The 17013-nt window shown below is 42.8% G+C and overlaps 1 protein-coding gene across 1 annotated transcript; it reads left to right on the top strand.

Annotated features, from left to right (window-relative positions):
- Positions 1-12167: 12167 nt before the first annotated feature.
- On the top strand, positions 12168-13386 carry LOC112183656. The gene is made up of 2 exons (XM_024322019.1): positions 12168-12597; positions 12698-13386. The coding sequence occupies exons 1-2, from the start codon at positions 12168-12170 to the stop codon at positions 13384-13386; spliced, it is 1119 nt and encodes a 372-aa protein (XP_024177787.1).
- The last annotated feature ends 3627 nt before the right edge of the window (positions 13387-17013 follow it).

Below are 17013 nucleotides of genomic sequence, written 5' to 3'. Positions count from 1 at the left end.
TGATTTGGGTAATTGAAGTCTATTTGGAACCTTCACATATATCTCTGAATCTAGATCCCCATAGAGCATTATAACGTCAATTACGGGATAATATATCTCCTCATAGTCGATTCCAGGGCGTTGTGAGAAACTTTGAGCCACGAGGCGGGCTTTATATCTAACCACCTCATTTTTCTCATTACACTTTCTAACAAAGACCCATTTATGGCCAACAGGTTTTACAGCTGGGGGTGTCTACGTTATATGCCCAAATACCTGTCTCTTTGCTAGCGAATCTAATTCAGCCAGGATTGCATCTTTTCATTTAGGTCAATCCGCTTTTCGTTGACATTCTTCGACAGAGCGAGGTTCGATATCATCATATTCAATAATTCCTTTTGCAACATGATATGCAAATGCATCATCAATAGCAATAGAATTTCTATCCATCATCTCATGTACACTAGTGTAATTCATGGAGATCTCTCTATTCTCTGGAATTGGTTATGTTATTGGAGTGTCCCACAATGATGTCTCTTGGACATAACTATAATTCGGAATATTCTCATGAGATGGATTATTCACATCGATGATGTTAATGCTCAAGTCCGGCGGTAGCCGATTCCTTGCTTAACGCGGGTCAGGTGGGCGGACCGCTATTCCTAGGATTAGGTGATTCCTGTTATTGCAACACGATAGACAGGGCGTCAGAGGGAGACCGCGTTGGGCGGTCTTCACTTCTCCGATGCCTAAGTCAGTCACTGTATGCGCAGCATAACAATAAATGAGTAGTAATTGCGTAATTAATGAGGAGAGAGGAGAGGACCTTTTATAGGAGAGGAAGGAGTTGATCTTCTTCTTGTTTCCGATGTGGGACTGCTGTGCTTCGATTCCCAGCGTCAGGGGCTTCTGATGCTATCTTGACGCGGCGCGTCGCGGTGCGTCAGCGGTGATCTGGGGGCGGTCCGGGGCACGAGCGGTAGCCCGCCTGACCGTGACCTCACAGGTCATCCCCTTGGTGAGATTCGGTACCTCCGGCGGTATGATGAGAGTGGCTCATTATAGCTAATTATGCTCGTTCTAGCGTATGTAGGTACAGATGATTAATGAATTATTTTGTGCCAAACTCGCTTTCTTTATTGGGCAAGAATCCATTGAACCTATGGGCCTCCCACGCTTCTTGGCAGGAACCGTGGGCCTAGCCACAACGTCACCATGGGAGGGGACGTTGGTGCCATGCTCAGGTACCCTTGAGATTAGGGCTGTCAATGGGTCGTGTCGGGTGAAGGTATTTGTCGTGTCGCAAAAGACAAACTCAAACCCAACCCATTTAATAATCATGTCAAAAATTTAAACTCAAACCCAACCTATTTATTAAACGGGTTACCCATTTCCAACCCGCTTAACTCATTTAATAAATAGGTCGTGTAGTGTTAGACAAAATAAATCATTTAAAGGTTAACAATGCGACCCATTTAACTAAAAAAAATGCATAAATTGATTAAATTCTCTAAAAACTCCACAAGACGAAGAATATAAATAATTATATATAATTCATAAATAATTAAATCCAATAATTATAAAGAAAAATATTTCAAATTGTTTAATCCTATGATCAAATACTCCTAACGTCCAAAATTTCAATAATTATATATAATTCATAAATAATTAAATCCAATAATTATAAAGAAAAATATTTCAAATTGTTTAATCCTATGATCAAATACTCCTAACGTCCAAAACTCCACAAGACGAAGAATATAAATAATTATATATAATTCATAAATAATTAAATCCAATAATTATAAAGAAAAATATTTCAAATTGTTTAATCCTATGATCAAATACTCCTAACGTCCAAAATTTCAAGAAGAAGTACAGCATAATTGGGTTATACGGGTTCACTTCATGTTGGCGTGTTGACCCATGGCCGACCCATTTATTAAATGGATCATGGCGGGTTAACCCACGGCCGGCCCACTTTTTAATTTTGCGGGTTCAACCCACTTTATTTTGTGCGGGTTTCGAGTAGTGTTATCGGTGTTTGGACCAAAAATGAGCATTTTGGCCTGACAAGGCACGTCTTGGAGAAATTGAGCCAATGTCAGTGGCTCAAGCTATATATTGTCGACAAATTCTAAATATAGGGGTCGTCAACGGGCCGGGCCTTGCTATATTTTTAAATAATTGCGGGCCGGGCTTTATTAAAAATCAAAGGATCCAAGCCTGTCCATATAAAGCAGGCCTTGCGGGCTTTTTCGGGCCTGGCCTTGCGGGCTTTTTTTATAAATAAATATTTAAAGACACAAGTTTTTTTTTTTTTAATCAAGCTTTGGAAATTCAATGGATAATGATCAAATACAACCAAAGATAACAATCTATATAACTATATTGTACCAAAAAAAATCTATATTTATATATACATACTAATTTGTTGATAAATAAATTTTTAAAGACACTAATTTTTTATAAATTGATATTTATACATCATACACTCCAAAGAGCTACATATAGCAATTCAAAGAAAATGAGAAACCGACCGTTGGATGAGTTTATTACAATAAATTATGAGTGTGGTAAAAAATTTAGCCAATTTCACCATATTTTTGAATCCGATCGGATTGGTCAACCGTAGTCACTTATATGTTTTATTGGTTGACCGATGGCGTGGTAACCGCGAAACGTGCTTATTTTTTCACATCACGTTTGTATATATTCCATCGATGGATGTGCGTGGACATAAGATAAAAAAAAAATTTAATTTTAATTACAAACACATTGAACTATACCAATTTTATTCCTAAAGTTATATGACTTATACATTGCATTTAAATTGTTTAAGTTCATTCTAAAGCAACCATGAAGTGGAAAATGAATTCGGAGAAACCAACCGCTTGATGGAGAGATTGTAATGTTTTATGGTGGTTGTAGAAAATCCAGCCAATTTGGTTCACGTTTCGAATTCGATCAACTAGGTCAAACATAGTTACTCTTATAAACCTATATTTATATATCATACACTCCAAAGAGCAACCCCTATCAATTCAAAGAAAATGGAAAAACTGACCGTTGGATGAGTTTATTACAATAAATTATGAGTGTGGTAAAAAATTTAGCCAATTTCACCATATTTTTGAATCCGATCGGATTGGTCAACCGTAGTCACTTATATATTTTATTGGTTGACCGATGCCGTGACAACCGCGAAACGTGCTTATTTTTTCACATCACATTTGTATATATTCCATCAATGGATGTGCGTGGACATAAGATAAAAAAAATTAATTTTAATTACAAACATATTGGTCTATACCAATTTTATTCCTAAAGTTGTATGACTTATACATTGCATTTAAATTATTTAGGTTCATTCTAAAGCAACCATGAAGTAGAAAATGAATTCGGAGAAACCAACCGCTCGATGGAGAGATTGTAATGTTTTATGGTGATTGTAGAAAATCCAGCCAATTTGGTTATCGTTTCGAATTCGATCAACTAGATCAAACGTAGTTACTCATATAAATCTATATTTATATATCATACACTCCAAAGAGCAACCCCTATCAATTCAAAAAAAATGGAAAAACCGACCGTTGGATGAGTTTATTACAATAAATTATGAGTGTGGTAAAAAAATTAGCCAATTTCACCATATTTTCGAATCCGATCGGATTGGTCAACCGTAGTCACTTATATGTTTTATTGGTTGACCGATGCCGTGACAACTGCGAAACGTGCTTATTTTTTCACATCACGTTTGTATATATTCCATCAATGGATATGCGTGGATATAAGATAAAAAAAATTAATTTTAATTACAAACACATTGGTCTATACCAATTTTATTCCTAAAGTTGTATGACTTATACATTGCATTTAAATTGTTTAGGTTCATTCTAAAGCAACCATGAAGTAGAAAATGAATTCGGAGAAACCAACCGCTCGATGGAGAGATTGTGATGTTTTATGGTGGTTGTAGAAAATTCAGCCAATTTGGTTCTCGTTTCGAATTCGATCAACTAGGTCAAACGTAGTTACTCTTATAAACCTATATTTATATATCATACACTCCAAAGAGTAACCCCTATCAATTCAAAGAAAATGGAAAAACCGACCGTTGGATGAGTTTATTACAATAAATTATGAGTGTGGTAAAAAATTTAGCCAATTTCACCATATTTTCGAATCCAATCGGATTGGTCAACCGATATGTAGAATATATATATGCACATATTTTATATAGAAGTATAATAGTATAAGAACTTCCACGCGCACACACACACACACACACACACACATATATATATATATATATCTCTCTCTCTCTCTCTCTATATATATATATATATATATATATCTCTCTCTCTCTATATACACACACATATATATTAATATATATATATATATATGTATATCTATATATATAAACACACACACACACACACACATATATATATATATCTATATATATATATATATCTATATATATATATATCTATATATATATCTATACAGATCCGATCCAGAGTGGAGCTCCGCTTTGAAATTAACGTGTGAAGTTAGAGTTTTGGGTCACTTTTCGGTCGCATATCCACATCTCGACCGTTCAGTTTTTAGGTACTAGTGTATAGATCATCTCTGCAAATTTTCAACCAAATTGATGATCGTTAAGGTATCTAACTCGCTTAAACCAATGGACGGACTGAATCTGTCAACCTGAACCGTACTAGCTTTAAGGCAGTTATCAATGCCTTAACGATCATCATTTTGGCTGAAAATTTGCAGAGACGATCTATACACTAGTACCTAAAAACTGAACGGTCGAGATGTGGATATGCGACCGAAAAGTGACCCAAAACTTGAACTTCACACGTTAATTTTCAAAGCGGAGCTCCGCTCTGGATAGGATCTGTATATCTATATCTCTCTCTCTCTCTCTATATATATATATATATAAACACACACACACATATATGATATATTGATATATATATATATATATATATATCTATATAAACACACACACGAATATATATCTATATGTGTCTATATATATATATATATATTTATAAACACACACACACATATAGGTATATCTATATATATAACACACACACACACACACATATACATATATATATATATATATATATATATAAACACACACACACACAGATATATATATATATATAATATTTTGCGGGCTTTTACGGGCCGGGCCGGGTTTTTGCGGGCCTCCATCGGCCCACCAAGGCGGGCTTTTGCGGGTTTTTTGACCGGCCGGGCCGGGCCAAAAGCCCTGCGGGCCGGCGGGCCTCCATCGGCCCACTTGATCCGCGGGCTTTTTGATGAGGCCTATCTAAATATATATTTATAGGCTAAATAAAGCCTACTATGGAAGCATGGAAGCATGAAAAGTCAACTTTAGCACATTTTCGTACTTCGGCTAGGAGAAACCGAGCTAAACAAGGAATGAGGGGTGGAAGACTAATCAAATGAAATCCAAATGAGCTAAAAATTTCCAGATTAAATCTAGAAAGCCCAAGGATCATTTCTTATGAAGAGTTCCAGAGCTATTTTTGAGTGGAAGGCCTTCAAACAATCAGTCCAATTTCTGCAGAAGCAAAACTGGAAAACTGGACCTGTAAGAGGTCCAGCAGCGTTTCCGGCCCAACCACTATACCAAAAGCTCTGAAATTTTACTAAAATGATCTACACTCATAGTGGAACATTTGTTATGAATAAGTCATGGTCAAAATCTGAGTTCTTGATGGAGATATAATTGAAGAAATAAAGGAGCCGAAAGTGCTTCCTTATCTCCAAAATCCATCATTTCTTATCTCCAATTATGCTTCCTTTTCTTCTTATCTCCGAAATTCATCATTCTTTATCTCCAATTATGCTTCCTTATCTCCAAAATTCATCATTTCTTATCTTCAATTAATGCTCCACTATCATTTGTTTAATGCCAACTGCTTTGGCATGAGAGCCTATAAATAGAGGTTACAAATTCATCACTAGACACACAATTCACTCATCAATACATCTCTAAGATGATCTAAGTCTCTCTAGAGCAAACCTCTCTAAGAGAAACTTCTCTCCTTCTCTTTCTCTTACCGGTGACCACACTCCTAGTCCTAGTCTTCTCAGAAGCCGACTTTCAGTGCCACCAAATCCTCTGTCAACATACTTCGATCCTAGTCTCCTCGGGAGCCAATTGTAGTACCACGACTACAACAGTTACGGAACCAGCCAAGCAAGGGTAACGCCCTCACAAACCAGCCAAGCTAAAGTCACGCTTTAGCAAGTTCTCTCTACTTCCCAGTGGTTCTCGCTCTGCTCGATCTACAACATCGAGTATCGATTGTGATTTTCAAGAAGATTAGCAAAAGTCCTCACCACGAGGCATAAAGAATCCCACGACGAGGTTGGTGCTCTCCTCGTCCACAATCGCTTGAAAGAAGTCAGGTCAATGGACACCCCCGACGACCGCACCCGAACGGTGCTGGCACGCCGCGCAAGAAAAGAGACTGTTGACCAGCTGCAACAAAACTGGAGCCAAACATTTTGACACGCCTAGTGGGACATGCTGTGAGCTGTAAATCACACCACTATTAAGAAGTTGAGGTTGGTAAGGGGTTGTGAATCATAACGGAATAGGTGAAGTCTCTTTTGTTAATATTGACCTAAACTCCTTATTGGTGCCTAGTTCAGGTCCCTTAAGGTTAAGGGCGGTTTTTATTAACACTTGTTGAACTGTCTTCACACTTATGAACTTTCTCATCTTAGTAAGTATAGCCTATGTGAAATGGTGTCTAGAAAGGGGACAACGTTCATAACAGGTTATTGAATCCAAAAGTGCGTGCAAATGGGCTTAAACCACTATGTGGGAGTAGTTCATGCCAAAATGGATTCTACCTCTTTTGTTCGCCCTCTCCCACTTGGCCATTTCAGTAAGGTTGCCCAAAGGATTTGAAAGAAAGTTTGTGTCTAGGCGACTATACTTGGGCCGCAAGTCTAAACCTTGATTCACATTGTCTTATTAAATTCAGCTACTTTCAATTCAGACTTCCAGAAGTCATTGGGAAGTCAAGCGCAAACCCTTATCAAAAGGTTTACGTTAACTGCCCGAAACATAAGACCTCCAGTTACAGACCACACTCGTGTGCAGACTGTCGTGGTCTTTCCAAAGAACAAGTAATCCAAAGATTTTCTCTCCACCCTCCATCGACAGAGATGTCAACTGAACGAGGAGGAAATCAACATCCTACTACTGAAGGCAAGAAAGTTCCCGCCGCCCAGCCTAATCAAGTTGGCGATACGTCTAGCATCACCCAGGCAGCCGCGAGCGCAGTTACAACTATTGACTTTGTACCTATTCTCGTTCCAGAAAATGCAACCATAGAAGAGCGGCTTAATAACCTTCAACAGAATTCTGCCGCATACCATGAGAAGATGGAAAAAGCCCTTGTGCAGGACCGCCGACGGCTTGATGAGTTCACTATCTCGGTCAAGAGGCTTGAGCTAGGGGCACAACAAACACAAGGGTAATTGGATGGCATGAACCAAAAAATGCAGAAGAACCACGAAGAGCTGTTGGTCGCAAGCAAACACATCGCTTCAGAAGTTGCGACGATTCGCAAAGAAGGATCCAACGTCGCGACCCAGGTGGCCATGCAAAAGGCTGACCTCGATCAGGCTAGAGAGGTTCTACATAAAACACTGGGAGATCCTAGCGCCATTCTGGGTTCTCTAGGTCAGTCCCCCATATCTGGCAAGTACATACCGCCAAATGCTGGAGAAAAAACAAGCAGCAGCAGTACAGCCACATCCGCTACTGCCGCATCAGTCAGAGGTAAAGAGACTACTCTGGCAACTGGTGGGAAGAACAACGCTGTGTCATCAGTCACGCAAGGGACCAAGACTTTGAAAATCAATGAAGGGGACCTTTCATGTCATAGCCTGTTTCTCCAATACGACAGTGACAGAGTTGAATACGTGCACCACGATCAACCTCCAGCAAGCCATTATGGTATCGACCAGGTCGAAAGTCCAGCGAAGGTCACCGCAGCCACAAAGGGTCAGCCAACAGTGGGTTTTACGTCACAGACGTCAACCCGACACAAAATGACCCATGGAGGCGGCGTATCTTTGGTTAATCAGGTTTCACAGGCGCCACCACTGATCTGGCCAGTTGATGATACAGTGGTTCACCCACCTCCTCTTGATCCAAGATATATAAGGAAAGAGGAGGTAGAAGCAATGATCAGGGCCGCGAACCAGAGGCCTAACCTGGAGGAGGCCTACCAGGGACCCTTCCCACCGCATATTACACAGACACCTTATCCTAGGGGATATAAGAACATTACGTTCTCTACTTTCTCGGGAGAGGAAGTCGAAAATGCCGCGGCCCATTTGGTTAGGTTTCGAGTACAGTGTGGCCAGTACTAGAACGACGACAATTTGAAGTGTAATATCTTCGCTACTTCTTTATCGGGGTCTGCCTTCACCCAGTTCACTAAGCGGCAACCGGGATCAGTTGTGAGTTGGCCCGCGATGGAGAAACTGTTCAAGGAAACCTTCGGGACTATCGAGCCTGAAGTAGATCTGGCTTCACTCACTCAGATGGCTCAGCAGCCAACTGAATCAGCTGTCATGTACCTTCAGCGCTTTCAGATCCAGAAAGGAAAGTTGAACGTGACTCTGCCGGAGAAAGAACTGGTGAAGTTGGCAATCAAAGGCTTAGAACCCCGCCAACGCAAAAAACAGCATGGAAGCACGTTCAATTCCATGGGGGAACTGATCACAGAAGTAGGAAGTTTCGAGCACCTGCTCAGGGAGATGGACGCTATGAAAAAAGCCTCAAATGGGACATACATCCCAGGGAAACGCCGAACAGTGGCTGCGCTCAGCCATCAATCCAGTTCCTTTGATCCTTACTACAAGAGTGAGGAATCTAGTACAGCAGAGGCTGATGAGTCTGAAGAAGACGAGATAGCTGTCCTGGAACTTACCGGGAAAAAGACTTCAACTCTAAAGCAACTAAAGCTGTGCAAAGAGCCGGTGAAGCTCAAGTCGGTGGTTTTCACCAAACCAGAGTTTGCAAGTTATACTTACGACGCGAACAAAGCGCATGAAATCTTGGATGAAATGATCACCGCAAAGATGGTGAAAACCGACTTCGGCCTATTTCCCAAACCAGAGCAGCTAAGGGGGAAGAAATACTGCAAACTCCATAATATGTGGAATCATAATACAGCCGATTGTGTTAAGCTGAAGGATCAGATCCAAATCTGGTTAAATAACGGTAGTTTGCAAGTAGAGGCGCCGACAACAGCAGCAGCGTTGGTGGACCTAGATCCCTTCCCAGATACCGATATCAACATGGTGGACGTGGCATGGGGTGAAAAAGATCAGCAGAATCAAAGTCCAGACCACACGGCTAAGGATTTGAAAAGGGTTGGAGACAAAGTCGTGAAGCGGGAATCCAAGACTCGTTTACCCATCATCCTATGCTCACGGTGCAAGGAAGAATGTGACACTCAAGCCCTGCATGAGGAAACATCCCAGACTGTCCGTTTTGGATCTCTGCCGCCAATACGGTTAGTATCATCCTCTAGAAATTTCCAACCATGCAGCCCAAGAGTACACAGTGGTTCAGAAACTCCTTCTCCAAGGGACTCAAACTTATTCAAAAAGTTGAAGACCGCAAGGGAAGAAGGGCAAGCAGATAAGCGACAAGGAGTTTTAACCAGACCTTACATTCCGCCAGTGTCGACATCCTCCGTCAAAGAAGGGAGATGGTATACACAGAAGAAGGACAAGACGGTGGAGATGAGCTCTTCAAAGAAGAGAAAACTCCAGCGGAGGTTCTGAGAAGCAAAGCGAACTTTGGAAGCACTAGATCAAATACTGATCAAACCATCGCAATTACTGAAACCTCCAGAAGAGTATCAGAGACAATTGGAGGCACTGGCCTCCAAGAGATTCGTTTCCCCGCAAGTTCAGAAACAGCAGCCCAAAGTATCCACAAAGAGCAAAAGCCACGTGCCCCCAAGAGCAGCACTGAGGAGAAGTCCCTAGTTCCCGCGAGGTAAGAACCACCGCCAGCTCGTTAAGTCAATGTTTGGCGGAAAGTATCTCGTGAAGGAAGAAATAGCGAGCCTTCCATCTTTGACAGGCTGGGGGGCAAAGACAATCGGTCCGCAATTGTGCAGAAAGTTCAAAGCTTGGTGGTCGCTCTCCCAGAGGAAGTGCTAGCGGCGAAACAAATTTTTGAGTCACTGAACCAGGTTCCCATGGTACAGGAGCACGAACAAGCCAAGGCGGTAATCCTCGCAGAGGAATCATTGGTTGCTTTCATGGTTAAACGGTTCAACGCCATTATCCTAGTAGATGAACCCAAGCTCAATCTTGATGATGACATGGACGAAACAGAAATGGTGGATACCTCATGCAATATGGTTTATGTGCTCCCTGCTAAGTATGCCTTAGGATTGCGTAGAAGCTGACGCAATTGGAGAACAGCAGTTGCAGATCACTTCAGCCGCAACAACGCTGGTGAAAGAAGCAGTGTTCCTTGAGACTGAAGATGCTAACAGCAAGGGTTTATTCATGAGATTCACAAGACCCACACCCGCCATGGTGCAACACATAAGACCTTTGTATATCACAGCAGAAATTAATGGGACTAAGGTCAGCAAGATAATGGTTGATACCGGCGCAGCTATGAATGTCATTACTACCAGAACCATGCATCTACTAGGGATCAAGAAAGAGAAGATCCAATCCACGTCCCTTACGCTAAAGCACTTCGCGGGGACTGTGACCAAAACATTGGGTTTGATTTTCCTACGAGTCAAGGTGGGTCCAGCAGAAGGGGTTTACGCTTTCTTTGTTACAGATTGCTATGCGGCATATAGCGCAATTATGGGCCGCGACTGGATCCACAAGAGTTATTGTGTCCCATCCACCCTTCATCAACAGCTGATCATATGGGACAGAGTCGCGGACAAGGCGAAAATTGTTAAAGCAGACCCGCGACCTTTTTCGGTGTCCGCCAACTACTTGGACGCAAGGTATTACCTAGAACCAATCTCTCCTTTACAAGTCGTTGGTATTGATGATAAGGGCCGCCCCACAGGGGTGACGACCTCTGAATTGGCACAATGGGGGCTCGCGGTGGCAAAAAATGACCTCGAAAGGCTTGGATATGCGGTGCCATCTCCAAGTGTTAATTAATGGATCACAAACTCATGGAGGAAGAGGTAGAGGCCTTCCATTCCTTGTACGAGAAGCTATCCACATACTTGTTGGAAAAAGAGGCCTATGATTGAGTCGGGACCTTAGAAATTGTTAATGAAGTGTTCACGGACCAAGAAGAGGAGGAAGAAGAGATTCAGCTTGCTCCAGCGGCATTGGATGACACACCTCCGAAGGTTAGGGACCCTACTGAAAAGGTCAATCTGGGAACAACTGATGAGCTTATAGAAGTGGCTATCAACACTTACTTAGAGCTTAGCGAGAAACAGAGGCTCGTCGAATTATTGCTGGAATTCAAGGACTGCTTCGCGGAAAAATACGAGGACATGCCAGGCCTATCACCAGACTTGGTATGCCACCAACTACCAATGCTTCCTGATAAGAGGCCTGTGAAGCAAGTGCCGCGAAGAATGAACTCGGAGACCCAAGTTCTGGTCAAAGAGGAAGTCGAAAAGATACACAAGTCGGGCATTATCTGGGTAGCCAAGTACAATAAGTGGTTGTCCAATATAGTGCTTGTTCGCAAGAAGAATGGCAAGATGAGGATCTGCGTAGATTACAGAGACCTTAATTTGGCTACACCTAAAGACGTCTACCCCATGCCTGTTGCGGACATGTTGGTAGACGCAGTTGCAGGGCACGAACTGTTGTCTTTCATGGACGGCATAGCGGGATATCACAAGATTCCTGTCGCGGAAGAAGATAGACACAAGACCGCATTCCGCTACCCTGGGTTCACGGGAGTTTTTGAATATGTGGTCATGCCTTTTGGACTGATGAATGCCAGAGCAACATATTAGAGAGCCATGAACCTAATCTTCCATGACATACTTGGGAAGATCTTAGAGGTTTACATTGATGACGTCGTCGTGAATTCTAAGAAGAGTGGAGATCACTTCACGGATCTCAGAAAAGTTTTCGAGCGCATGCGGCTACACAAGCTCAAGATGAATCCCGCCAAGTGCGTTTTTGGAGTTCAGGCAGGCGATTTCCTGGGATTCATTGTCCATCAAAAGGGCATTGAGGTCCCTGAGGATAAGGCAAACGTGGTCATCAACGCATCTCCCCCGCGAACGAAGAAAGAATTACAGCGACTACTGGGTAAGATCAACTTTTTACGACGATTCATTTCTAACTCTGCTGGCAAAATCCAGCCGTTTTCCCCACTGCTGAAGTTACAAGGACAGAACGAGTTTGTGTGGGAACCTAAACATCAAGAGGCTTTTGACAAAATCAAAGCCTATCTGGCGAGCCCACCAGTGCTTGTTCCTCCCAGAGCTGGATTTCCATTAAAGTTGTATGTTTCAGCAGCTGAGGCTTCCATTGGCAGCCTCCTCGCTCAGGATGATGAAGAGGGTGTCGAACATGCCATTTTTTTACCTCAGTAGGACACTCACAGATTGCGAAACAAGGTACACTCCAATGGAAAAGCTGTGTCTTACATTATACTTCTCAGCATGCAAGTTGCGGCATTGCATGTTGTCATTTACTACTTGCATCATTGCTCAAACCGATCTAGTCAAGTATATGCTATCACGACCTATCCTGAGAGGCAGTATTGGCAAGTGGGTGCTCGCCTTATCAGAATTCTCACTACAGTATGTCCCACAGAAAGCAGTAAAAGGGCAAGCCATCGCGGATTTTCTGGCACATCACCCTATGCTGGATGTCCCCGCGGTTAGAGATTTAGAGGTCGCTGCCACAACTTTAGATCGCCCAGATTTGGCGTGCTTACCAGAGTACGCTACACTGTATCAAGCCACAGTCTCACTCCAGCCCTGGGTGTTATATTTTGACGGGTCAAGAACGGATACGTTAGCAGGAGCAGGAATTGCACTGGAGAATCCTGTTGGAGATCACTTTTCGTACTCATTCCAGTTGGAATTTCAATGTACCAACAACGAGGCAGAATATGAGGCCTTAATCATAGGCCTAGAAGTACTGCTGGAAATGGGAATCAGAGATGTACAAATACTTGGCGATTCTCTTTTGGTTATCAATCAGTTATGCAATGAGTTCAGATGCAATAGCTTCACGTTGGTCCCTTATTGGAACAGGGCATTAGAACTGTTGGACCAATTTGATAACGTACATCTTGAGTACATTCCTCGCGACCAAAATTTTGCGGCAAACGAGTTGGCCTAGCTGGCACAGGGGTAACATTGAGATATGGCGTGCGGGAGAAAATCCTTAAAGTTGAGCGTCGCACGCTTCCTTCATGGATGGCGAGAAGAGATCCTCCAAACGATACCTCAGTTGCGACCCTGGAATCCATTGACGTGGATTGACGCATCCCTTTGATCAATTATCTCAAGCATCCTGATCAGACCACAGATAGAAGGATTCGCTATCTTGCCCTCAACTACTTCCTTAGAGGTGATGAACTTCGCAGACGAGGAGAAGATAGCGTGGATTTCAGATGTGTTTATGGCCACGAAGCGAAACAACTCATGCGCGAAGTTCATTCTAGCATTTGTGGAGCCCACCAAGCAGGTCCAAAGATGCGATGGTTGCTCAAACGACATGGATATTTTTGGCCCAATATCTTGAAGGATTGTATCGCGTTCGCTAAAGGTTGTTTGGACTGCCAAGCTCATGGGACGGTCTAGCATGTTCCTAATATTCCAATGCAGCCCATTATACAGCCTTGGCCAGCAAGAGGATGGGTGCTGGATTTAATTGGGATGATTCACCCACATTCATCACTTCAACACAAGTTCATCATCGTCGCGACTAATTTCTTTACAAAGTGGATTGAAGCAGACCCTTTGAAGGAAGCATCTGGTGGCACGTTGCGACAATTCCTATTCAGAAACATCATCTGCAGATTTGGGATCCCAGAAGTTTTTGTTTCAGACCAGGGGGCAGCTTTCATGGGTGGTGAAGTTGATAAACTGACAAGAGAATGGGGAATACAATTCATCCATTCCAATCCTTATTATGCTCACTCTAACGGTCAAGCGGAGGCCAGAACAAGATCATTATCAATTTGCTGAAGAAAATGTTGGAAGCTAATCCACGACAGTGGCATGAGACACTTTATGAAACTCTTTGGGCCTACCGTACCTCTAAGCGGAATCCCACCGCAACAATACCTTATGCTTTGATGTTTGGCCATGATGCAGTCCTGTCGTTGGAAGTCAACGTCCAATCATTACGAGTTCAAGAGCAACATCATCTCATTGGAGAAGACTACGTTCAGGCTATGTGGCAGAAACATGAAGACCTTAGCGAAAAGCGCTTGGAGGCTTTAGATAGTTTGGTAATGGAAAAGCAAAGAGTCGCTCTCGCCTATGACAAGCGGACGCGCGGAAGGAGTTACAGCGAAGGAGAGTTGGTTTGGAAAGCAGTTCTCCCGCTTGGCAAAAAATTAGATGGTCGCTGCAAATGGACTCCAAGATGGGAAGGCCCGTACATCATCTATAAAATTTTAGAGAAATGAGCTTTTCATCTCAAGGACCTGGATGGAGATGTTCATCATAACCCTATCAATGGGAGATACTTGAAGAAATACTTTCCCAATGTCTGGGACTTGGAGGAGTCGTAGACAGTTTATTCGCATAAGACATGGGGGACAATTCTAGTGTTCCTACACTCGCGAAGCCTATTCAAGAAGGCTTGTTTTTTAGGCCCATAATCATTTCTTCGCTGTGCCTAGCAACACTAGGGGGCAACACTATACAATACTAAGCCGAATCAGTAGCTCCGGAGGAGTTGAGGCTGAGCTCAAGGGAAATGCGAGAGCCACCGTTGTAGCCGCCACCGGAGTAGTCATCATAGTCGCTACCTCCCTCGAAAGTAATCTTCATGTTGCCAAAGATGTCCTCACCGTGCATGGGAAACAGTGGAAGGGTTTTAATCTCCTGGTGATCTTCTCCTCATTGTTCCATGATGGATCCACTAACACCAGTAGAACTAGTTGACCCAAAATTGAGATTAATGGATCCACCAACAAGCCCTGATCTTTGCTTGGGCACTTGAACATCCGAAGTGAGCTTCTTCTTCTTCAGCTTCTCTCGAGCCCTTTGGTTTTGGAACCAATAAAAGACGTTCTTGTTCTCGATCTGTCCATACCATTTCAGCTGGAGAGTGATCCTCTGAACCTGCTCTATAGTTGGGGACTTAACTCCCTTATCATCATAAAGCTCCTTGAGGATTCTTATCTGATCTGTAGTAGGAAGCCACCTGGTACTACTCTGCCTGCAATGCATGTTAGCACTACTCTCAGCTTCTTTGTTGCTTCCTCCATCCTCGGTTGGATGTCGGTTTTGTGGTTCCATTGGTGATGGATTGAGAGAATGCGAGAATTGAAGAGTGGTGATGATGAGTAATTAAGAAACATTGCTGTTGGAAATATTCGAGTTGATGAAACGATTTTGGGATTGGAAATTTGGGTTTATAATGTGGAGGAAGATATAGGCATGCAAATGTCCACCCTTGGATGGACGGTCAAAGAGAAAAGTCAAACCAAGTGTCAGTAAAGAGTGATTAAAGTTGCCCTAAATCTCGGAAAAGAATGGATTATTGGCGCGTGGGGTAACTGAACGATTTTCGAGGAGGTAACTGTTCTATTCACCAGATTATTTTTTCATGACTGTTGTTTTCAACGAGTGATTAATGCCTTAAATCTCGAAAAAGAATGGATTATTGGCGTGAGGGAACCGAACGGTTTTCGAGGATGTAACTGTTCCATTTTCAATATTATCTTCTCACGGTGGAGTTTTCAACAGCTAATTAATGCGAATTGAGTTGGGGCCAGCAAGTGGATCCAAAAGATAAATATTTTCTCAAAACCCTCGTCGTGAGGCTCGTTTTGACGCAGAAAATATTTTAAAAGTTCATATTATTTTCAATATACAACTATGGGGGCCTATATTTGAGGCTTTGCGAGACACAATTATTGGCTTCTCACGGATATTGGAATATCAGGATAAGAAAATATTATTGTATTTATAAAGTGGCTTTGCGGCCAAAAGCAGTACATTCATTACAACACCAAAAGTGGCTAGAATACAAAACAAGAATCTTCGGATATCTTCTGAATCTTTTCTCAAGTGGAAGCAGCTATGGAATCCAACGTTGGGTTGAGCCGCGCCATTATCTCAAGGAGGGGCAAACTTCAGGGAAGGAAAAAGAGGAGTAACGGAGCCCCCGCGCCCCCTTTACATGGAAGCGGCAGAGGAATACAACATAGGCTTGGCCAACGCCATTATCCATGAGAAGGGGAGACTCCAGTGAAAGAAAATGGAGCCTCCAAGCCCCCTCAATTGGAAGCAGCTATGGAATCCAACGCCGGGTTGAGCCGCGCCATTATCTCAAGGAGGGGCAGAGAGTGAAGGAACCGAATATCAGCTTGAGTCTCTGCACCCTCTCTAGCCTTGGTAACCACTATTAGTTGGACGTGAAGTATAGGAACATCCATTCTGTAGCTTGAACCCATTCCTTCAAAGAGTCCATCCCTTCTCATCCCTCCAAGATTCTATCAAGAAGAGAAAGGGGGAGAAGGAGGTGAGAACCAAAGCCCCTTCCATCTGGAGGGCACAACACGGGCCGGGTCCAGAAGGAAGGAAACAGATAAGGAAAGACGAACCTCAGAGTGGCCGTCCTCCCTTTGTCTGTTTCGCTCCGCGTGTGGGATTCTAACAAAAATGATCTCGCATGATTGTGGATCCCATACTCGGAGCCCCCTCGCATTTCTAAACCAATCTGAAGCCTGGCATTGTTGTTGCAAGATTCCAAAAAGGCGAAATAAGGGGTTGCCTAAGATTACGC

Source organism: Rosa chinensis, chromosome 2 (assembly GCF_002994745.2).
Source record: "Rosa chinensis cultivar Old Blush chromosome 2, RchiOBHm-V2, whole genome shotgun sequence".
NCBI lineage: Eukaryota > Viridiplantae > Streptophyta > Magnoliopsida > Rosales > Rosaceae > Rosa > Rosa chinensis.
This window is presented reverse-complemented; position numbering and strand designations above follow the sequence as displayed.

What these genes read in the sequence shown, in the direction of transcription:
- LOC112183656 (XM_024322019.1), top strand. Translation starts at nt 12,168, where the DNA reads ATGCGGCTACACAAGCTCAAGATGAATCCCGCCAAGTGCGTTTTTGGA. An exon ending in CGCTCAGGATGATGAAGAGG is followed by an intron (nt 12,598 to 12,697) that starts GTGTCGAACATG and finishes TATACTTCTCAG; the next exon opens with CATGCAAGTTGCGGCATTGC.